Genomic DNA, 22,317 nt, shown 5'->3' with positions numbered 1-22,317 from the left:
ACAAATATTAGTCGGATTTTCGTAACGTCGATTTGAATTGCGCGACTCCTAGGCGTATCAAGAAAGGACCATCACGTTCACTATAGGGTTAATACAGCACTCAACGCCCTATTCCAATCCTAATCTCAATCTCAATAGCTTCACCTCAAGATGTCGAACCGACCCAATTTTATCGATTTGAGGGCGAATTCCTCAACCTCGGTTGCCAGCAGCGCTGTCTCCCGTCCTCTCAGGTCGCCACGGTTACACGTCGCAGGGGAGGTTCCTCCCGCTTTATCCCCCCTCGATGCCTTTGCGGCTCAGAGTCGCTTGTTAGCGAAGCAGCTCGAGGAGAGCGCCAAAGCCGGAAGGCGAATGAGTCGCCTGCCTCCGTTGACAACTGAGAGCCCATTAGTTGTCCAGGGCCGTTCCGATTACTTTCGCTCCATGTCCTACGACTCCTCTGAAGACCAACCAGAAACACCCCATCAAAACACTGGGCTTGGGTTGACAACAGAAGTGGAATCGCCGACTGAGCGCCCCGTTTCGATGCACCCTCGGATGAGTCGCATACCACCTACTCCAGACCACTCGGTACCTCTCCCTCCCAATCCTTTCATCGAGAACACGCGCGGCCGTCAGCTCGAAAAGCTCGATGAAAATAGTGGATTTTATGGTGCGCGCAGGGAACAGTCGCCCAGTGACCTGGAGAGCATAGGTGATAGAGGGACAGAACACAAGTTAACGGAGCATGGCCATGACCGTGATACTAGGGAAATTTCGCCTACTCGAAACCGCTTTCCGCCATCACCAGAGAAGCTAACCAAGGTGTCCTCTCATGAGTCTGCTGGCCTGGTCCCTCCGAGACCTTTATTTCCTAAACGATCTTCAAGTATAATGTCGGCACCTCTAGAAGCGAATAATGACGATGTCTTGAGTGCTTCTTTTCACTCGCAGCCAGGGCGAAAGCTTTCTTCGAGCAGTGCCTTCTCAGGGCCGGGCCTCGCATCTCCTATTGCTCATTATCAAAGATCGCCGTCAATCAGTTCTGAGGCTTCTGCCCCATTACCACGCCCCTCTTTCAACTTCTCTCGCCCACTTAGTCGATCAGGCACTCCAGGTCTAGAGCCACCATCCCGGCAGGCATCGTCCGATAGTCAACCTTCTTTCGTGCTCGCCGATGAGACGGCGCACACTCCAGTCAGTATGCACAGCGAAGCTTTTCTGGAAGATGATGGGAGAGGCGCTCCTTCGTATATTTACTCGAAGTATTCATTACCCAGAGGAAAATCGTTGCAGCGTAACTCGGCTATTTTTCGCGACAATGAACCATCGGCTTCTTTCGTATGGGAACAGCCAATCACTGCTCCAAGCAATGTCCAAACTTTTCCTAGGGGTGGTCAGGCGCCACCTTCGCCGCCCACTCGGCCTTCGAGCTCTTCATCGAGAGTCCAGGAAGGCACTCATGCGGCTGATTCTCTCCTGGCCCGTCCGTCTATGGAACGTAGCAAACTTTCTAACGAAATGTCCTTGGACGGACGACAACCGTCGCCCGACCCAAGCCGCCCATCAACCTGTGGAAGCAGACCTTCGGAGGACGTTCCTAGGGGGCGAACACTCACATCGCCCCTTCACGATCAAGCTCGAGGACGGACGCCGATGTCTGTGTCCACAAGCGATTCTGCTAGTACCATTAGACCACCCAAATCACAGCATTCGCACGCCCCCTCGGCCTCTGAAATAAGCGCAGAGGAGCATTTGGCTAAAGGCATCAAGTGCCACGAAGAAGGCTCCGTAAAGGAGTCTACCTACCACCTGCGACTTGCTGCGCGCGCAGGCGATCCGACAGGGATGTTATTATACGCGCTAGCTTGTCGACACGGGTGGGGCATGCGGCCGAACCAACGAGAAGGCGTCGAGTGGTTACGGAAAGCCGCTGACGTTGTCAGTGCCGAAATTGCGGACGATGAAGACCATGTCAAAGAGGGGAAATCGGTGGATTTCATGGATCGCAAAACGCGTAAGGCGCAATTCGCTTTGAGCATCTACGAATTAGGTGTCAGTCACATGAACGGTTGGGGGATTGAGCAGGATAAAGCACTTGCTCTACGGTGTTTCGAGATTGCAGGAAGTAAGTTAATTCATCGATGAAATTATTTGAGGACTGCTCTAACGGGGGACGCCAGGTTGGGGGGATGTTGACGCTTTGGCCGAGGCCGGCTTTTGCTATGCCAAAGGCGTCGGGTGCAAGAAAGATCTCAAGAAGAGCGCTAAGTTCTACCGTATGGCCGAGGCCAAAGGCATGAGTATGCCGGGAAATAGCTGGTAAGTTTATTCCTATTGGTTTCACACGATGTATTCTCGACGGCTAATATATACCATTGCAGGATACACAAGGCAAAATATACCGACGATGCTAGTAGCGTAAAGTCGAAGCGTGCCCGAAGCAAGTCGAGGAGTAGAGGGATATTCGGGAAAAAGACTTAGTAAGGGGACAGCAAAAAAACAAGAAAAATTTCAGTCGAAGACGCGTGCTGTACGGTTGGGATTCATATCACTCTAACTTCTTTGGCGTTTGGTTGCAGCATCTATCCACAAAAGCAGCAAAATTATATTCCAGCATAACGATTGGGGGCTTGGTTGCATTTTATTGTTTACATCAACCACTTTACGCAAAATACCCCCGGCATGAGGAAATATCATGAGGAACAGTGCCTCGTGCTGGAAAAGCTTGAGATCAGGGAGGCACAAGGGTGCAGGAGAACCGTGTCAATATTTGGACAACCCGTGTATATGAAGGGTACTCGAAAGACGAGTAGGCTCTTGGGGCCGTGCACGTGCAATGTATATAATTGCGTCCCCTGTACGCAAGGCACAGGAATCGTCGAAGACTAAATGTGAAAAGCAAGAGAGCCTAGTCATTTCAAATGAGAAAGTGTGGTCTTGAGATTCCGAGAAAGGGAGAGCGGTCATCTACGGTTGTATGGCTCGTTGCAGAGCCTCGGAAATTTCAAAAGATTTCGTACAATAAAGCCCTGTGGCAGGTTCAGTTATCTACAGTATAGTAAAACCTGGCCATGATGTTCGTGACTATTTCCATATTTGACCCGAAACGTGTGGATACTAAAGAGTAGTGCGTCTCTTAAATTTCTACTGTAAAAAGTGTTTTCAAGAATCTGTAGTTGTTGCTAAGTACCGAATATACCTAAGATGGACATATCAAGTGGGATGTATCATAGAACAACAGCACAACATTTCCAACAAATCAAAGCCACATAACCCTATAACCCTAAGTTTCCTAAGGGGTAACTTTGAGCTTCTTATCTCCTTGCCGTATTAATATTTCTGTGCTCGAGCAGCTCTTGATCAGGTCATAACCTAAACCTTGCTACCGTAAAAGTCACGTTGGAGTGTCTCGTGGTCTTTGTCATGGTTACTCGCCCCCCTTTCCGAAGCTACTTTCTCAAAGATACTAGCCAGCCTCTTGATGGCTTCCTCGCCAATCTGGTAATGCGTAATAATTCGGTTACCGGAAACCTTTAAGCCAACCTGGCGACCCAGCTGAGCAAATCTAGAAGGGCTGCAGTTTAACGACTGAAGGTCTAACCAAACCATATTTGTTTGGACGGGATATTCCATCCGGCCGCCCAGACTTGTCCACAGCTTCTCGACGCGCTTTGCGGTGAGGTGCGTGTCCCGAAGAAGGCCACTTTCGCCATTTGGGCCTTTGCCGAAAGTCACGTCAACCGCCACCCGAGCGGCGGCTGTGACAACGCCGGACTGGCGCAGGCCACCACCGATCGACTTACGCACCCATCTCGCATGCTTTATGAGTGATTTGTTGCCGACGATGATACTTCCGATCGGGGCACCTAGCCCTTTGGAGAAGCAGAGGGAGATAGTATCAAAATACTGACAGAAGTCCGGTAGCGACCCAGCCCCGGAGGCGACCACTTCCCACAGCCTCGCACCGTCGCAATGCATGAGGATGCCGTGCTCTCGGGCAAATTCGGAGATCCTCTTCACCTCGTCCAGGGGCATGATTAATCCGTTGAGCGAGTTCTCAAGGCTGATGACGCGTGTCGGACAGGAGTGTATCTCCTCCCCAAGGACGACATTGGACTCGATATCCTCCAGAGTTAGATAAAGGCCGTTTCTAGGCGCTATGGGTGTAGTCTAAGCTTGAATTATAAGTATTCAAAACTTGGCAAGTGCGAATTTAACAATTCTTACCATGGCGCCAGTCAAGGATGTGACGCTATGTTTCGAATGGTCAGTTCCGGATAATCAATGCAGAGTGGCAAAGGGTGGTGGTTTACCCTCCAGCCTCGTACTTGATAATGTGCGAACGATGATCTGCCAGCACACCGTGTGGTGGCCGCGTGAGCAACGAGCGTAAGGCTATTTGGTTGCCCATGGTGCCGGAAAGGACGAAAAGAGCGGCCTCTTTACCCGTCAAAGAGGCCACATGAGTCTCGAGGTCTATGGTGGTCGGGTCTTCTTCGAAGACATCGTCCAGCAAGGTGGTATGTTGGATAGCAAACAGCATATTCTGAGTTGGAGTAGTCATGGTATCGCCTATGAAAGGTATTAGCAAAACGAAAGCTACTTAGTTTCCAAGTCGAATATGAGTCGAACTTGAAGAAAAGGGGCGGGTGAAGGGGTTCGCTTGTGGTTTGTTTACTTCTAAGGTCAAAAGCCGCAGCGCCCTGGTGACCGAGCCAACTGCTGGCTGGTTTACCGTCTGGTGTGTCGAAAGTAGACATGGTAGCGGATGGGATATGAAGAAGTCTCTCGCGGTTGAAAGACTGAGACAGACGATGGATTGATATTGATGGTAACAGCGGGGTTCCCAGCTTCTTTATAGTCCGATGTCGCCGCATAGGGTGGCCGACTCGTAAAACTTCAGCGATGGCTATACCAGATAGAGGAATTCCGAAGGAGTTCATAGCTTATACGTGCTCTACATAGTAGATATGTAATTAATTACAATGGTGACTAGTCAGTAACTAGAGGTTATCCATGTTATATATAACAAACCTACATATATATGTATCTATATGATATATGTACCTAACTAAGATAAGTTATGTACTTCGCAGATGTTTTTAAACTATTCGCGTATCAGGATATCCACTGTTGCACAAATTCATTAGCCTATCATTCAATACCTAGGTACCTAGGATCTAGGTTATTAGAGTGACCAGGCTAACCCTATTTAGGATCGTGACCAAAGCAGATTACCGTATTTGGCCCAACACGCTTTTGCACGCTTTGCACGCTCTGGACGCTCTCCCTTCTCACAACAACATCGGATGCATGCGTGTAACGGTGGCACAGGCACAGCAGGAATTATGGGGGTTCTCTATACAGAGAGACGGAGGCTGGCAACCCGATTGGCCTTCGCCGTCGTATTTGTCTGCGTGCTGTTGCTCTGCCTGAATCCCAATTGGTCCGATCGATCCGTCCATCAAACTCTCCGCTTCGATCCAAGAAAGCTCGATCTATCGAACGATGTCGAGACACGAGGCTTATGTCAGCAGCATGGGTGGGCCCCCTTCGAGAACCCGGGGAAGAGAAAGGTGTATGATCTGATAATGATCAATACCGAGTTGGACTGGTTGGAGATTCGTCTGAATACTACTTATCCTTACGTCGACTATTTCATCATTGTCGAATCTAAGAAGACCTTCACCAATCATGAGAAGCCCTTGGTCATCAAGAACAACTTGGATCACTTCTCCGCCTACCGTGACAAGCTCATATACCATGAGCTTGAGATCCCCGACGGCTTCCATTCGGACCGCTCTAATCGGTGCGTATAAGAACGCGTCGTCTCGAAAGGTAGAAGCTAATCTTGCGGTAGTGAGTGAAACAATCTTATATACTACGTAATCGAGTATACAGCAAGAATACTGATACGCCTCCCTTGGACCCAGCTTCCTGGGCATTCGAGGACCTGCAGAGAGATGCCATGTATACGCAGGTGTTTCCGAGGCTAGCGGGAGAGCAAGCACCTGTATTGGGTGACGTGATCGTCGTAGCCGACGTTGATGAAATCGTTCGCCCGGAGACGCTGGTAGTGCTCAAAGCATGTCATTTCCCACGCCGCCTCACGCTTCGGAGCCACTTCTACTATTATAGTTTTCAGTATCTACACAGGGGTACTCAATGGGCGCACCCACAAGCAACATACTATCAAGGTTGGAGGACCATCCTCCCCGTCAATCTACGGAACTCGGACGGCGGCCTACAACCTTTGATCAGCATGGAAAAGGGGGACCTATGGAGTGCCGGGGTAAGCAATATCAACAATTCTATCTTTTTCTCTTCCCTCCTTTTCTTTGCCTTTACTCGCTTTGGCCTATCTCGGAAGCGAGGACATCCCGGTCCAGCTGATTGGGGAGTTTCTGTTCCCGAGACAAGCATACAATTATTGAATTCTTCTCCAACCAAGAGCGTACTAACTTCATCATTCAAGTGGCACTGCTCTACCTGCTTCTCCACGGTAGATGAGGTTCTGACTAAGCTCTCCTCTTTCTCCCACATATGGCTCAACCAAGAGGCATTCCGCGACCGTGATCGCATAGCCGATCGCGTGAGGAACGGAAAAGACCTCTGGGATCGCGAAGGAGAAGAATACGAAAGGATAGAGGATAATGATGACATACCCTCGGCATTGCTAGGACGCCCCGACAAATTCTCATATCTGTTAGACCGAGACGGCCCCACCGCCGGCTTTAAAGATTATTACCCTGCAAGGTAACACCGCAATACGGATCCATAGCAAATAGCAAACTATTCTGAATGGATATCTACCGTACCAACCGGCAGCGTCCATAGCCCTCGAGCCATATTCGTCAAGTATATGATGGCGATCTAGGTGGCATGTTTGTGGTTGTAAAGCAGTTGCCGGGTTCGTTCACCTTTGTCCAGATCCAGCAACCAATCTAATAAGATGGTCTTCATATCATAAACATGGGCAGTCCAATGTTGATCGAATATGCTTCGCTGGGAATGGGCCTTTACTGTATTCAGTTCGAACAATGATACCAAGGTCTATGCCAAAATTTCATAAGAAAAAGGTGGCGGGCAAAGCATACCTAATCATCCGCTATAGATATTTTATAGGGGTACAAATTAATATGGTTCCAGTCCACTGGTAAATTTGTATGAAACGTAGCTAGCATAATCACCTCGTATTATGAGAAACCCCGGAAGCGTTTAAGGGGGGGTAGATATAGGAGTAGGAGGCTGTTTTGGTAGGTGCATTGCCTCCCTTTAGACTGTAACTCATTCCCAAGGCAAGGAAGGCGTTACTCGAAAGGAGTGAAGGAGGAGGAAGTAGACATCCCACACTTAACGATTCTGTATATGACTCATTCCTGCTGGAATACTTTCTGAACCACGCCTAACGTTTTCGACGTTTCCTGCGGAAGTATCGTGACCGACCCTGGTAACCGACCAGAATAAACGCGGAAGCAACTAGACTTTAAACTTTCCTCTCGATCTTTCCCATCCTACTCTCCATCCTTTCTCTTCCCCCTCTCTCCTGGGAGATCATAAAAAACCTTTTCCCCTCTCTTAGCAAACATCAACTTGGCCTTCGGCCGATTCATCCCGGTATGTTTTCTTCCCAAATTTTGATGAGGAGTATTTATTTACGGTGACAGTACTACTTAACTCCCATCGGAAAACCCCCTTCTCATACTCTCAGAGAGCGTCGAGAGAAGAGTCAAGAAGTACACTATCAGATATCCGCTTCCAGCAGAATAATGTCGATGAAAACCATTGTCACGGTGGCCCTTGGTGTTGCTAGTCAACTAGCTAATGCTCAGGGTCTCGTCACCAACTGTACTTGGCAGACTGGCCTGATGGTAGACAGCTTCCTTGGAATGTACTGCAATAACGACGACTGGGCGAGATACAGCTACGACTGGACTTGGTAAACTACTACGAACGGCAACCTTATAGAGTACACCTGCTAACTTGATCTCACTCTCAAGGCTTGACACCAATGCCTGCTTGGCCAACTCCGGTGGAAACCTCTATCCTTACGGCAGGCAAGTGAATAGCTCTTTATTTTCATCAGACCCATTTCATGAGTATTAACACAAACTTGTCGCAGCGGTAATTATTGGTCAACCTGTGACAACTGCACAGTCCATGGAAGCAATGTGAATTTCCTTCTCAATTGTAACTGCCTTAACGGAAACGGCCAGTTTTCTCCTGCTACCTACGATCTCAGTAAGTTTATTCATTCGATTTCCTATTGACTGCCAAACGGTGACGCTGACTTGATATTTAGACCGTGTGATCTGGAATCACGACGGCATCCTCGGCTGTTTCAACCATATTGGTAACAAGACAGAAAAGGGCCCCTTTTAATCCGGGTATTTTTTTTCTTCCAGATTCACGTCATGGTGAACAAGAATCCGCTCTATAGCATCAGAGACCTAGCACGTTGTGATACAGGCTATTCTACATACATGGCCTTTGATATCTCGAGATACTACGAACGGGGCGCTGTGAATAGACCAAGTGATGGTTATGACGTTTGGGAACTTTGTTTGCGCAATGTCGTCAGTTAGGCAATTTTTTCAATTCATCAGATTTGACACATACCACAGCTATTCACATAGGCATGATGTAGGTAAGCGTAAAGGCTCTATTTCTTTGCCGCAAGGATCTCGATCTCGATGGCTTCTCCTAGACTCTTTGTTGTCCCCTTACCACCTAAATCAGCCGTGATAACATTTGTATCCCCGCCAGCCAGAACCTTCTCAATCGCTCGAAGCATGGCGGCGGCAGCATCTTGGTAGCCGAAATGCAGCATCATCATCTGACCGGCCCATATCATACCGATCGGGTTTGCGATACCCTTGCCGGCGATGTCGGGCGCGCTCCCGTGGACCGGCTCGAAAAGGCTGGGGAAGCGTCGGTCCGGGTTGATGTTCCCGGATGGCGCGATTCCGATTGTACCGGTGCAGGCAGGGCCTAAGTCAGACAGGATATCGCCAAATAGGTTGCTCCCGACAACCACGTCAAATATATTGGGTCTTTGAACAAAGTGAGCGGTAAGGATATCGATATGGTACTTGTCCACGTTTACATCTGGGTAGCTGAGAGACATTTCGCGAACTCGAGAATCCCAGTACGGCATCGTGATACTTATTCCGTTACTCTTTGTAGCACTGGTGAGTCGCTTGCGCGGCCGGCTCTGCGCGAGGTCGAAGGCATAACGAAGCACTCTGTCGATGCCAGTTCGCGTCATGACGGTCTCCTGGATCACCGTCTCCCTATCGGTCCCTTCGAATATCTTACCACCTATACTACTATATTCACCTTCAGTGTTTTCACGGACGATCCAGAAGTCAATATCTCCAGGTTTTCTGTCGGCCACTTTTGGCACAGGTTATCAGCAAGTCAAGATAGTCACATATATATGAAGAGAGAAAGGAAGAAGTAAGGAAGAGAAGGGAGAACGTTGAGTAAGGGTATACGAACGAGGAGACTTGACCCCGGCCATCAGCCGACATGGGCGTAAGTTGATATATTGATCAAATTCACGCCTAAACTTCAACAGGCTTCCCCATAACGATACCTCGTCCGGAACCAATTCTGGCATACCAACGGCGCCAAAATAGATGGCATCAAACCCGAGAAGCTTCTCCTTCCAGTCTGGCGGAAGCATGTCCCCGTGCTTCTGGTAGAAAGTACAGCTGGCAAAGTCGAACGTCTCGAACGTTAGCGGAATGCCAAACACTTTAGCGGCCGCCTCTAGACAACGGACGCCATATGGCATGACCTCGAGTCCTATGCCGTCGCCGGGGATGACGGCAATCTTTAATGTATTGTTAGCCATGTTCATTCGCGGGGCCGGGCCGTTTCTGGAATCGATCTTGGGGTCAACGTAGATTTAGCGGTAGTGGGTAGTGAGGGGGAATTAAAAGAATTGGAACCCCTAGGAGAGGAAGAGGAGGAGGAGGAAGAAAATATTTAAATGTCCGTTATCGGATATTTTTCTTCGGATTCCTTTTCCCGGATCTTGCCGGTGGAAAGAGTGTTGGGTTATGGAGGTGGAAAAGAATATTGCCATCTGGCAAAACACGCCTAACCACGTTGCGAATGTAAATAAATAAAAAACACATGCACTTGGGTGGCTGCAAGTATAATAACCCGGCAAGGGTTACCGGTGATCCCTACTCGGGGGGGCGACAATTACCCGTCTATTCCTCGACCTACTACGTCTCGATATTCTCGAACAAGAAAGACGGCTGGCCCGGTACGGCTTGTTCGGCAAAAGGAGACTTGACGTCTACCTCACCTCCGTGAATGAGATCAGGGGCCGTCTTACTGCCTTCGGTTACTAACAAGACATTGACGGCTGATAGCCCTGCTACCCGCTTCAGGCTAGGTACCATAGCCACGACTGTCTTGGACTCGTCGAAAGCTAATTTGCGTTCCATCACATCGCTGGCCGGCTCCCCGTCGCGGAGGCGCTTCTTCAGACGCTGCACAAACGGCATAGCCTCCTTCACCTTACCTATCTTGGCTACCCGGCCGCTAAGCTCCTTATCGGTGCACTTCTGCGTCATGGTCGTCGGATCCCACGTCTCCTTTACTAGCTCGATGCACTCATTCTGCCACTTGGGGAACTCTTTGGTTATGTAGATCGTCAGTCTCTTGGGTTTCTTCGGGTCGAAGCTCATCTGCTTTCCCTTGGCCATCTTCTTTACCTGCGCCGATTCCGCCGACGTGACGTTGGACTGCGTCGCGAGCACGTAGGCGCGGGCCGCCGCAAGGCTGGCGTTAGCTTCCGGCACCTCGGGCCATCGAGCTAGTTGTACTGTTCGGGCTTCGTGGAGTATCTCGAGCCAAATGTACTCGGCCCAGTGCGGTGCGATAGGTGTGAGGGACAGGGCTTGTAGCCTGATATATTTAAAGACCAAGTCCTTGTTCATCGGGATTCCTGCCGCTACACAAGTTGCCCTGTAGATGTCCTTGGCGTTGATGAGATCGTAGAAGCACGACTTCAGAGCCATTTTGTAGTTTGTGTCCTCGTAGTGTCGCCTAGCTTCCTGCACTAGCGTGTTCATTTCGTTGTCGAATAGTGCATCTTCGAAATCATTCTTCTCGGTCCGGAGGTCTTGGTTCTGGGCGACCTCCTCACACCATTCCCTAAGGGAGTGCAGTCGGAGGCTATAAAGAAAAAAGGATTTATTAGTTAGGTAGTTCCTCGGCCGTGACCGTGCATGGATGGCTTACATGGTGCTGTCGGCAACATCCTCGACGAAATTGGAATCCGAGATCGTGTCACCAGCGTCTGCTAGAGCGATTCGGGAAGCATCGGCACCGAACTTCTTCACGACTACGTATGGGTTAGCAGCGGCTGTGTAGTGAGGAACATGAAGGTCTATTTACCATCGTCGAGAGTCATAAAGTTGCCGGTACTCTTAGACATCTTCTCTCCATTGAGCTGGAGGTGGCCGTTCACTCGGATAGACTTGGGCCAATATTCCCGAGGGAAGAGTGCGATGTGGTTGTAAAGAGCGAAGGTAAGGTGGTTGTTGATAAGGTCCTTACCGCTCACCCGCAAGTCTAGGGGGTAAAAGTATTCAAATTCACGACGCATCGCCTCAAGAGTCTCTCTGGGAATTTTTGACTTGGCTAGGATATCGTCTGCGAGCTCGGTGCGGCTAAAGATATAATCCCAAACCTCGTCGATCATTTGATCTGGTGTGATGTCGCCAATACCCTTTTCTCGTCCGAATATATCACTATGGAGGTAATGAGCTACCGTATAGTAACTCATGTAGATCGTTGAGTCGCTCAAGCTTTCTACTAGAAACTCCGGTGCCCAGGGGAGTCGTGAGCCTAGGCCATATGTCCTTGCGCACGCCCACTGCTTGAGCCAGTCAAGCACGCCCAAGAACGCATTACGAGCATCGCTCGAATAGGTGTTAAGACCATTTCCGTCTTTGTTCTCGACGTATTCGGTGGCAGTGGCGCGCCATGATTCTTCTCCGTAGTCGATATAATACTGCTCCATGAGAGCCACCGTACACTCGTCACCACTTCTGCTGACGACCTTGTTTTCGGGCTCTGCATATTCGAAGGCGAGGCCGGCCTCAATCAGTTGCGCCCGGACTTTAGGCTTCGCATCCGCCACCTTTTCGCCTTTGAAGTCTCCTACAAGCATATGGCCCTGATAGAAGCCCTCCTTGTATGCTAATTCCTTGGCCTCCTTCAGTTGCTTGGCATCCTTTGGAGATGCGATCTTTAATTTCTTGACTAGTTCGACGGCGAGCAAATCAGAAGTGGGTGTCCTGATAATGGGTTTAATTTCTAATTCTGCCCACTCCTTGTTGATCTTATAATACTCTGCCTTCTTAGCCAAATCCGAGATTGTGGCGTAATCGTCGGGGGAATCTGATGGTACGCACGTCACCACGCCCGTCCCTTTGGTCTCGAGAATTGACTCCATGGGTAGAACCCGGACGCCATCTTTGTGGAAGCTCAGGGGGGCATTCACTAAAGAGCCAATGAGATCTGATCCCTGGATATCAGATATCTTTTTGATAACACCTTCTTTGGCGAATATCTCTTGGTAAGCCATGTTCTTGGCGGCCCTTTCGGTCATAACGTAGTACTCATTAGGGGCTGCTTCGTAGACGCCGTAGGTGACCTTGGGGGAAACGAAGCAAGCAACTTGTCCATACATTGTCTCTGCTCGCAGGGTTGCCGGAACAAGGAAGACTTTGGCGTTTTCGGGCAATTTCCCTTGAAGCGTCTCCTGGGCCTTCGAGGCGAATTCGAGAACCTGCATCTTGATTGCCACGTAGAGTTGTGGATTGACGCCTTCACCTTCGCTTCTATCATGGTCCATGCATGGCTGGCCGTCCTTGATGGAGTAAATTGTGTGGCGCTTCCCGTACTTGATCTTATTAAGTTCCTTCAGCCGAATCATCTGCCAGCGAACAAATGCGTCGAAGTATGGGTTGGCATCTGTGGTGACGAATTGTCTCCTCCAATCGATTCTACTGCCGAAGTTGCTAAGGTCAAGTTTGCAGAGAGGGGGGAAGTACTCGAGCCAGTACGCTGGATCAGCGAAGAGATGTATTTGTTGTAGCGGAATGCCCATGGCTTGCATGATCTGGAACTGGTACTTCATCTTGACTGACTTGGCAGCAGCCTTGCCCTTTTTGGCAGTGAACTTGGTAACATCCTCTCTCTCTCTCTGGGCTGGGATGGCTGCGGCTTCAGCGACGGGCTCTTCGTCCTCCCTATATTTCTCGAACTCCTGGCCAAACATCTCAACCTCTTTGCACAGCTTATCAGCGCATGCCTTGATTGGAAGACCTGTGCAATGATAACCCTGCGGCCATAGGACATTGATACCCTTCATGCGAAGAAAGCCGACATGGAACTCGACCTTGCTGAAGGAGAATGCGTGGCCGACGTGGAGGCGCCCATTTGTGTACGGAAAAGCGATGGTTCCGAAAAACTTTGGAAACTTCTCTCGCAGCTCAGCAGCGGTGATGGAATGAAGAGGTATTTCGGCGGTTGACGGTGGGTTGGCATCGAAGAGACCCTGCTGCTCCCATTCCTGTTGATATTTCTTCTCGAGAGCGATCAGAGAATCTCGCTTCTCGGTGCCTCCAAACTACAGTTAGACGGAACGCGCGAGAGGGCAAGAATAGGACGGTGATACGGTACTTTACCTTTAAGGTCTTTGAGGGCTGTATTTTGAAGACCCTCCATGGTCTTAACAGGATTGGCCATAGTGGTCGTACCCAATGCCCAGTGCCGCTGTCAGACGCTCTTGGTTGTAGGGTTGACAAATGTGTTAAGAGAAATAGTAGTGTTATTTAGCGACGCAGAAAGTTTAGAGTCATACTTTTTTTCTTCCTGCGAGCGAGGGGCAAAAATGTAGAGGGGTAAGTATTGTTAAAGTAATAAGATCATTTATATGCATATTAATAATGGTTTTATAATTTAACGGAAAAATACGTTTAACGTTAAAAAAAAAATTATATTACGTTAATAAAAAAATGAAAAAAATGAAAAAAATTTTATTATTAAATAAAAAAATATAATATAAAATTTTAAATTAATTAAATTAAATATAAAAATAATAAAATTATAAAAAAATTATTAAATTAAATATAAAAAAACACGTAATTAATATTAATAAAATAAATTAAATATATATTATTATTATTATTATTATTTATTTTAAATATTTATTATTTTATATAATTATATAATATATATTATATAAAAAATATATAATATTATAACGAAATAAATTTTTAAATAAAAATTATACGTTAAAAAAAATTTAACCCGTTTCGATTATTTATTATTTACGTTACGTAATAATATAAGAGCAATGCTAGCCGCGCAGTATGATGTTGTTTATCTCCGCCGCGCAGTAGAGCTAAAAAAGTGCGTCCGAAAGAGGTATAGGTCGGGTACCTTTGCTGCCCTACAAGCCGTCATACAATTGAATGTACCTTTGTAGCACCTACACACAACCATTTTTCAATCAACTTTAATCAATTATTACTCGCTCAACAATATTCCAAACGTCTAATAATTATATTGAAATAACAGCGCTTGATCCAAGCTACACAATCACCAATTTGCAGGACCTGAAACGAAGGTTCTGGAGAGATATTACAAGTCAAAAATGGAGAAGTGGCTAGGTCGCGGTCGCAAAGCGTTGGAAGTACATCAATTTGACCAATGTTTTCAATCCTCGATATCTCAACCATTCTAAGGCTGCAACCTTGAATATTGGAGCTATAGAGTCTCCGAATTGAGAGCTTTTGAATTAGTATAATTACAAGAAATTTGGACCCGGATTAAGCGTGGAACAATTGATTGAACGTGGGTATAGCGTTAGAGGGTGTTCTACACACCGTTCGAACGCGCTAGCGCCATTTTAGCGGTACTGCGCGGCGGAGATAAGCAACATCATACTGCGCGGCTAGCATTGCTCTTATCTCAGCGAGCTCAGACTAGTGGGCCCGTTTTTGGTTGTACCCTTTTAGCCACAACAAGTTTTAGCCAATCAAATCACAGGATTCCCCAAAAACACCAAAAACGTGCCACTAGTCTGAGTCAACTTGGTCGTTTTTTCCCTCCACCAGTAAACCCTCATTCTTATTCTTATTCTTATTCTTTAAAATTACCACACATTCAAGCATTCTAACTATTAGGAAAGTTCAGGTACACTGCGATTTAAATATACAGGCTCTATCACTTATATTAATAAGGTATAACTAGTTTAATCGGTGCGCTTAAATCGCGGTGCAGCCGAACTTTCCTAATAATTAAAACGCGCAAACGCGCAAGCGCGTTTATCTAGCCAATACTTAGATATACTATTCAAGAATAAGGATTTAAGTAAGTAAACCTCTCTATACAAGTAATAGTTACTAACTTGCTTCTAGACCTGCCTCCAAAGCTGTCAAAGCCACCCTAAGTCAATACTTACCAAGTAAGCCTCGGCAAGGCCTTCACACAACAACGGTTCGAGATAATGGATATATAAAAGGCCTCGGACGTAGTGCTATCGATTATCTAGCCTGCTGTCAAGTTTCAAATTGATCCGACCGTTGGTTGTGATATCGTGGCTTTGGAGCAAACAGGTGTGGTTTTTGCCACCGATTTACACGTGGATTTTTTTTCGTTTAGGCTTGGGATATCTTCAAGTCACGTTCAAACGGGACTTGAAATAGCTAGAAAGCTTCAGAAGCCATTTTGCTAGCCCCGAGATATAATTTATAGGAGACCTTATACGTGGTTGTTAAGCAATATAATATTTTATATTCGAGAATAGGCTGATTTTATACCAATGGAGCCGTTTTTAAACCAAGTTGACTCAGACTAGATTTTGAGGAACGCCACGCCCGCCCCACAGATACAATGGCACGGGCCATCCAGCCCGTGGCTGGGTGTGGCTTAAAATCTAGTCTGAGCTAGCTGAGATAACATTGCTTTAATATAATATATTATTTTTTTAATAAAAATAATAAAAATAATAAAAAAAATTATATATATAATATAAATATTTTTATATAATAAATAAAATAAAAAAATTTTAAATAAAATTATTATATAAAATTATTATATAATAATTATTATTTTTATTATTAAATAAATTTTTTTTTATTTCGTTAATATTACGCCCGCGGTTTAAATATAAAATTTTTTATTATAATAATAATTATTTTTTTATAATATTAAATTTAAAAAAATTATATAATTATTTTTTTTATTAATTAAAATTTATATAAAAAAAATTTATATTATAAATTTATTATAAATAAATTTTTTTTATTTTTATAATTAATTAATTTTAATTATATTATTAATAATATTAACGAAAAATTAATTATAAATATTTTAATTTTTTTTATATTATTAAATCGAAAATTTTTTATATAAAATGTTTTTATTTTAAATTTATAAATTATATATTTATTAACGGGATTAAATTAAATTATTTATATTAATATTTCCGGTTTTTAATAAAAATTTATTTTTATTATAAAAAAATAAAAAATAAATACGTTTAAATAAATAATTTTTAAATAATATAATACCGTTTTAATATCGTTTTATTATTTTTTATTAATTATTTTATTAAATTATTATTAATATAATAAAAATATTTTTTATTTTTATTTAATTTTTAAATTTTATAAAAAAAAATTCGTAAAAATTAAAATATATATATATAATTTAATTAATAATTTTAATAATATTTTATAAAAATAAAATAAATAAAATTAAATAATAAATAATAAGTTTATAATTATTTAAAATTAAAACTTAAAAATTTAAAAAAAAATTATTTTTAAACGTTAATTTTAATATTTTATTTAATTTCCCGTATATAACACACGTGTTTTTTATATAACCGTTACTTTTATCGCTTATTATATAATAATTTTATTATATATTTTAAAAAGGAATAAACTTTTTATTAAAAAAAATTTTCTTAATTTATAAACTTTTAAATTTTATATATTTATTAATATTTTATTTATTTTTAAATTAAATTTATTAAAATTATATACCGGTTAAAAATTAATTTTATAAAAATAAAAATTTAATATTAAAAAACGTTTAAATTTTTTAAAATTAATACGGTAAATATTTTAATTTATTATTTTAAATAAATTTAAATATAAAAAAATTTATTTTAATAATATTATTTTTAAAACTTATATTTTAATATAAGTTTTTTTTAATTCGTTTTTTATAAAAAAATGTTTTATTATTAATTAATTATTAATAATTTATATTTAAATAATTAAAAATTAAAAATTATTAATTAACGTTTTATATTATCGTATATTTTTTAAAAATATAAAATATTTTTATTAAAAATATATAAAAATAAATTTTATAAAAAATTCGAAAAATTATTAATATTTAAATTAAAAGTTATATAAAATTATATTATTTTAAAAAAATATTTTTTAATAAAAAATTATAATAAATATTAACGGTAACGATATAAATACGATGTAAATATATTAATATTTAATAATTTATTATTTTATTTTAATAATTATATTTTTTTAATTAAAAATTTATTTATTAATTTTAAGGTTTATTTTTATTTAAATTTTAATATTAATTTTAATTATTTTTTATAAATTTTATTATAATAATAATATATTTTTTTTATTTTTTTTAATTATATATAAGTTATTTAATTTTTATTTATTTATATTATATTTTTTAATATTAATAATAATGTAATTTTATATATTAAAAAAAAAACTTTTTTAAAAATTATTTTACGATTATTTTTATTTTTTTTTAATTTAATTATAACCCGTAAATAATTTTTTATTAATAATTATTTAAAAGCGATTTATTTTTATAACGTTTTTTTTATTATAAATTATTAATATTTTATAATTATATAATATATAATTTTTTAATTATTATAAATATATTTAAATATATTTATATTAAAAATAGTTTTTTTCGAAAAAATTTACGAAACCGGTATAATGCGGTTTTTTTATATTATTTCTTAAAAAAAAATTTATAAAATTATTTTTTAAATTTAAGTTAAATAATTATTTTTTTAATTATTTTTTTTAATTATATAATCATGTTTAAAATTTACCCGTGGAAAAAAAAAGCCGCGATTTTATTATTTTTATTATTATTTTTATTTTAAAATTTATTTTACGATTTTATTATTAATTTTTTTAATTAATTTATTAAATTTTAAACGTTTAATTTTATTTTCGAATTTTATTAATTTTATATTTAATTATAAGTTAAATAATAAATATTTTATTTTTAATTTAAATTATATTATAAATATAATTTTATACGTTTTATTTATTTTTTAAAAATAAATTAATTAAATATTATAAAGTTTTTTTATTATTTTTTTTATATGTTTATTTTCGTTAAATATAAATTATATAATAACTTTATATATTATAACGTTTTTTATTATTTTAATATAAAATCTTTTTATTTTTAATATATTATAATTTTAAATTAAAACCGTTAATTTTAAAAAAATATATTATTATTATTTTATTTTTATTTTAATTATTTTTAAATATTTAAATTATTTTAATTTTTTATTTAATTATATTTTAAAAAAATTTAATGTTTTCTTTAAAATTAACCGTTATTTAATTTAATTTTATTAAGGTTTTTATAAATTAATAAGTTTTAATAAAATATATTAATTTATTTTTTATAACGTGAAAATTATATTATATTTTATTATTTATATTTCGTAAGTTTTATATATTTCTTTTAATTTTCGGTAATTACGGTTAAAGTTTTTATTTATTATTAATAAATTTATATTATTAATATAATTTTTTATTTTAATTTTTCGTATAAAATAATAATATATAAAATATATAAAATAAATAATAAAAATGATTTTTAAAGGATTTTAATTTTAATACGTTAATTTTTTATATTTTTTTCGTTAAATATAAATTTAAATTTTTTTATAAAAATTATTATTTATTTAATTATTTAAAATAAATAGTTTTTTTAATTTAAAATATAAGTTATTTTTCGGTATATTATATTATTGAAAATTTTTAATATATTTAATTAAAATAATAATATAATACCGTTATATTTTTACGTTAAATAAATGTTTTCGGTAATTATTTATATTATAATTTTAATAAATTTATATATTTTATTTTTTATTTATTTTTCGGGGAAAATATATATTTTTTTTATTATAACGGTAATTTATATTATTATAATTTTTTATAATTTTTTATAATTTTTTTATTATATTAAATAATATAATAAATTTATATATATTTAAAAAGAAATTAATTTATTTAATTTTAATAATATTATTATAAATATTTTCCGGAAAGTTTTAAGGTAATAACTTAATATAAAATTTTACGTTATAATTATAAAAAAACGTAATATAATAACTTTTTATATATTTTTAAAAATCCGGTTAAAAATATTTTTTTTTAAATATTTTTTAAAGTTTTATATTTTTAATAATACTTTTAATTTCTTTTTTTTTTTTTTTAAATATTTAAAAAGTTTTTTCCCGTTTTTAATTTAAATTTAAATTAATTATTAAGTTTAAAAAAAACGTTATATTAATAACGCATTTTTATTCCGGTAATTTTCCGTTTAAATCTTTTTTATAATATTTTTTTATAAAAATAAAATTTAATAATTAATATTAAATTATTAATTTTTTAATTTAATATATTTTTTTTAATTTTTTATAAAATATTATTATTTTTTTAAAATTATTTTTTCGGATTATTTTAATTATTTTTTTATATTTAATATTTATAATTTTAAATACGTTTTAATTTAATTATTTTCTTTTTATTTATTTAATTAATTATTTTATTATTTTATTATTATTTATTTAAAAAATATATTATATTTAAACTTTTTTTAATTATATAATTAATTATATAATTAATTCTTATTTAATTAATAAATAATTAATAAAAAATTAATAAAAAATTATTAAATGTATTAATTAATTTATTAATTACGTTATAATATTAATGCTTTAATATATATTTTAAATTCATTTACGTATTTAATTAAATATATTTTTTTAAAAATTTATTATATTTTTTTATTTATATAATATTTCGCATTTTATTAACGTTATATTTTATGTGTTTTTTATTATTATTATATTAATTATGTTTTTTTTATAAATATAATTATTATATAATATATTTTATTTTTTTATAAATATACCGGAAATAATTATTATTCGATAAAAATAAGTAACGATTTAATATAAATACCGAATAAAACGACGTTATAATAATAATTTATTATAAACTTTAAATTTAAAAAAATTAATTTAATAATAACGCGTTAATAAAAATAATAAAAATAATGAAAATATTAATAATGAAAATATAAATAATAAAAACGATGATTTTAATAAATTATAAACTTTTATTATTTAATTATAAACTTATGGTAATTATTATTTAAATAAATTTTAAATATATTTTTTTTTAAATAAATTTTATAGATTTATAAATTATTTAAAAAGTTTTTTTTATTTATTTTTTTTTCCGGATTACGGATTTATTAAACTTATACGTTAATTTTAAGGTTGTTTTTTTTTATATTTTCTTTTAAATCGTGGTTTTAATAAATATAAATTTCGTTATTAAAGTCGTTTCTTTTTATATTTTCTTTTAATTTAAAAAAAATATAGACTTTTATTTTTATTTTTTAATTATTTTTATTTAAAGTTTAACGATTAATTATTAAAAAAAATAATTTATTTTAATATATTTTCGGTGGAATTTAATAATAATTAATAAAAAAATTTTTTTCGGGAAAAAAATTTTATTAAAAAAAAAAATTTAACGAAACTTTAATTATAAAAGTTATAATATAATATTTATAATATAAAAAATAATGGTTTAATATTAAATTAAAATTAAATAATATTTATATTAAATATTATAATAAAAATAATTAAAAAGCCGAAAATGATTTTTTTTTTATTTAATAAAAAATAAATTTAATTTTAACGAAGTTTTTATTTTTTTTTTATAATTAAAAACTTTTAAAAAACTTTTAATTATAAAAGTTTATATTAATATAAATATATATATTATATACGGTTAATAATATAAATATTACGGTTATATTATATATTTTTTACGTAATATAAATAAAGTTTATATTAAATTATTTTTATTTTTAAAAAATTTAAATATTATAATTTTTTATTTACCCGGGGAATAATAAATAAAAAAAATAAAATAATAATTTTATTATTATTTTTATATCCGGAAATAATTTATTATAATTTAATTACGGTATTTAATAACGAATTATTTAAAATATTACGAATTTTATTAAAATAAAAATAATTTATTTTAATTTTTTAAAAACGATTATATTTTTAATTTTTTAATAATTTATAAAATTAAAAATTTTAATAATATTTTTACGGATATTAATTTCGTTTAAAAAAAATTAAAAAAAATATAAAAATTATTAATAAAATAATAATTTTAAATATATTAATTAATAAATTTAAATTTAATTAATTTCGAAATTAATTTAATTTTATATTTACGCCGTAAAATGAAAAATTATTTTTATATTATTATAATTTTTAAAATATTTATTAATTATATAAAAAACACTTTTACGGGGATGTATAATAATTTTAAGTTTACTCGATTTACCCGTTATTTAAAATAAATTAATTAATTAAATCTTTTATATTTAAGTTCGGAAAGTTATTACGTGTTTTTTTTAACCTTTTTCATTAACCGTTCCGAAACTACCCGCCCTTTTAATTAATTAAAAAAAAATTCGATTAATTAATTAAATATATTTTTTTTAATAAATGGGATTAACTTTTTTATTTTTTTTATTTTTTTTACTTTTTTAATTTTTTTAATTTTAATTTAATTAATTTAATTTAAGGGTTATTTAATTAATTAAAAAACCTTAAAAAATTAATTATATAAAAGTAACCGTTTTGTTTTTAAGTTAAGTTTTAAATTTAACTTAAATTAAAAAATAAATTTTAAATTTAATTTATATTAAAAATTAAATCTTTAATTTAATTTATATTAAAAATTAAATTTTTAATTTAATTTATATTAAAACTTATATTATATAATTATTACTTAATTTTTAATTAATTTAAAAATAATATTATAACGATTTATATAAATAATACGTATAATTATTTAATTATAAATTAATTTTCGTTTAATTAAATTATAATTTTAATTATAAATTTATTATAATTTAATTAAATTATAAATTTAATATAAA

At 36.3% G+C, this 22,317-nt stretch overlaps 6 protein-coding genes across 6 annotated transcripts; 3 read left to right on the top strand and 3 right to left on the bottom strand.

Moving 5' to 3' along the window:
• Nucleotides 1-13: 13 nt before the first annotated feature.
• On the top strand, nucleotides 14-2,567 carry F4807DRAFT_229082 (uncharacterized protein). Its single transcript, XM_047994138.1, has 3 exons — nucleotides 14-2,110; nucleotides 2,166-2,304; nucleotides 2,367-2,567. Exons 1-3 carry the CDS (start codon nucleotides 151-153, stop codon nucleotides 2,464-2,466), a joined length of 2,199 nt encoding a protein of 732 aa, XP_047850913.1. The 5' UTR covers nucleotides 14-150; the 3' UTR covers nucleotides 2,467-2,567.
• Nucleotides 2,568-3,042: 475 nt separating this feature from the next.
• On the bottom strand, nucleotides 3,043-5,027 carry F4807DRAFT_229055 (pyridoxal phosphate-dependent transferase). The gene is made up of 4 exons (XM_047994137.1): nucleotides 4,664-5,027; nucleotides 4,299-4,557; nucleotides 4,213-4,237; nucleotides 3,043-4,155 (listed from the first exon to the last, which is right to left on the bottom strand). The coding sequence occupies exons 1-4, from the start codon at nucleotides 4,926-4,928 to the stop codon at nucleotides 3,358-3,360; spliced, it is 1,347 nt and encodes a 448-aa protein (XP_047850912.1). The 5' UTR covers nucleotides 4,929-5,027; the 3' UTR covers nucleotides 3,043-3,357.
• Nucleotides 5,028-5,031: 4 nt separating this feature from the next.
• On the top strand, nucleotides 5,032-7,191 carry F4807DRAFT_438831 (glycosyltransferase family 17 protein). Its single transcript, XM_047999155.1, has 3 exons — nucleotides 5,032-5,793; nucleotides 5,919-6,277; nucleotides 6,461-7,191. The coding sequence occupies exons 1-3, from the start codon at nucleotides 5,295-5,297 to the stop codon at nucleotides 6,743-6,745; spliced, it is 1,143 nt and encodes a 380-aa protein (XP_047850911.1). The 5' UTR covers nucleotides 5,032-5,294; the 3' UTR covers nucleotides 6,746-7,191.
• Nucleotides 7,192-7,544: 353 nt separating this feature from the next.
• Nucleotides 7,545-8,507, top strand: F4807DRAFT_228995 (uncharacterized protein). The gene is made up of 5 exons (XM_047994136.1): nucleotides 7,545-7,602; nucleotides 7,653-7,924; nucleotides 7,986-8,042; nucleotides 8,108-8,226; nucleotides 8,288-8,507. The coding sequence occupies exons 2-5, from the start codon at nucleotides 7,755-7,757 to the stop codon at nucleotides 8,365-8,367; spliced, it is 426 nt and encodes a 141-aa protein (XP_047850910.1). The 5' UTR covers nucleotides 7,545-7,602; nucleotides 7,653-7,754; the 3' UTR covers nucleotides 8,368-8,507.
• Nucleotides 8,508-8,647: 140 nt separating this feature from the next.
• F4807DRAFT_463598 (tartrate dehydrogenase) lies at nucleotides 8,648-9,844 on the bottom strand (the record flags this gene model as incomplete). Its single annotated transcript, XM_048002006.1, has 2 exons — nucleotides 8,648-9,381; nucleotides 9,487-9,844. 2 exons carry the CDS (start codon nucleotides 9,842-9,844, stop codon nucleotides 8,648-8,650), a joined length of 1,092 nt encoding a protein of 363 aa, XP_047850909.1.
• Nucleotides 9,845-10,223: 379 nt separating this feature from the next.
• F4807DRAFT_453371 (leucyl-tRNA synthetase, cytoplasmic) lies at nucleotides 10,224-13,764 on the bottom strand (the record flags this gene model as incomplete). The annotated part of the gene is made up of 4 exons (XM_048000448.1): nucleotides 10,224-11,181; nucleotides 11,248-11,350; nucleotides 11,404-13,638; nucleotides 13,704-13,764. The coding sequence occupies 4 exons, from the start codon at nucleotides 13,762-13,764 to the stop codon at nucleotides 10,224-10,226; spliced, it is 3,357 nt and encodes a 1,118-aa protein (XP_047850908.1).
• Between the last annotated feature and the right edge of the window lie 8,553 nt (nucleotides 13,765-22,317).

This window comes from Annulohypoxylon truncatum (assembly GCF_022578515.1).
Source record: "Annulohypoxylon truncatum strain CBS 140777 unplaced genomic scaffold F4807scaffold_34, whole genome shotgun sequence".
NCBI classification, from domain to species: domain Eukaryota; kingdom Fungi; phylum Ascomycota; class Sordariomycetes; order Xylariales; family Hypoxylaceae; genus Annulohypoxylon; species Annulohypoxylon truncatum.
This window is presented reverse-complemented; position numbering and strand designations above follow the sequence as displayed.

Excerpts from the sequence above, each read along its gene's own strand:
- F4807DRAFT_229055 (XM_047994137.1), bottom strand. The coding sequence starts at position 4,928 with ATGAACTCCTTCGGAATTCCTCTATCTGGTATAGCCATCGCTGAAGTT. Across the intron at positions 4,558-4,663 it reads TGCGGCTTTTGACCTTAGAA|GCGATACCATGACTACTCCA; the intron begins GTAAACAAACCA and ends TACCTTTCATAG. Across the intron at positions 4,238-4,298 it reads ATCAAGTACGAGGCTGGAGG|CGTCACATCCTTGACTGGCG; the intron begins GTAAACCACCAC and ends TTCGAAACATAG.
- F4807DRAFT_228995 (XM_047994136.1), top strand. The coding sequence starts at position 7,755 with ATGTCGATGAAAACCATTGTCACGGTGGCCCTTGGTGTTGCTAGTCAA. Across the intron at positions 7,925-7,985 it reads TACAGCTACGACTGGACTTG|GCTTGACACCAATGCCTGCT; the intron begins GTAAACTACTAC and ends CTCACTCTCAAG. Across the intron at positions 8,227-8,287 it reads TCCTGCTACCTACGATCTCA|ACCGTGTGATCTGGAATCAC; the intron begins GTAAGTTTATTC and ends CTTGATATTTAG.
- F4807DRAFT_438831 (XM_047999155.1), top strand. The coding sequence starts at position 5,295 with ATGCATGCGTGTAACGGTGGCACAGGCACAGCAGGAATTATGGGGGTT. Across the intron at positions 5,794-5,918 it reads CCATTCGGACCGCTCTAATC|CTTCCTGGGCATTCGAGGAC; the intron begins GGTGCGTATAAG and ends CCTTGGACCCAG. Across the intron at positions 6,278-6,460 it reads GGGACCTATGGAGTGCCGGG|TGGCACTGCTCTACCTGCTT; the intron begins GTAAGCAATATC and ends TCATCATTCAAG.
- F4807DRAFT_229082 (XM_047994138.1), top strand. The coding sequence starts at position 151 with ATGTCGAACCGACCCAATTTTATCGATTTGAGGGCGAATTCCTCAACC. Across the intron at positions 2,111-2,165 it reads GTGTTTCGAGATTGCAGGAA|GTTGGGGGGATGTTGACGCT; the intron begins GTAAGTTAATTC and ends GGGGGACGCCAG. Across the intron at positions 2,305-2,366 it reads AGTATGCCGGGAAATAGCTG|GATACACAAGGCAAAATATA; the intron begins GTAAGTTTATTC and ends ATACCATTGCAG.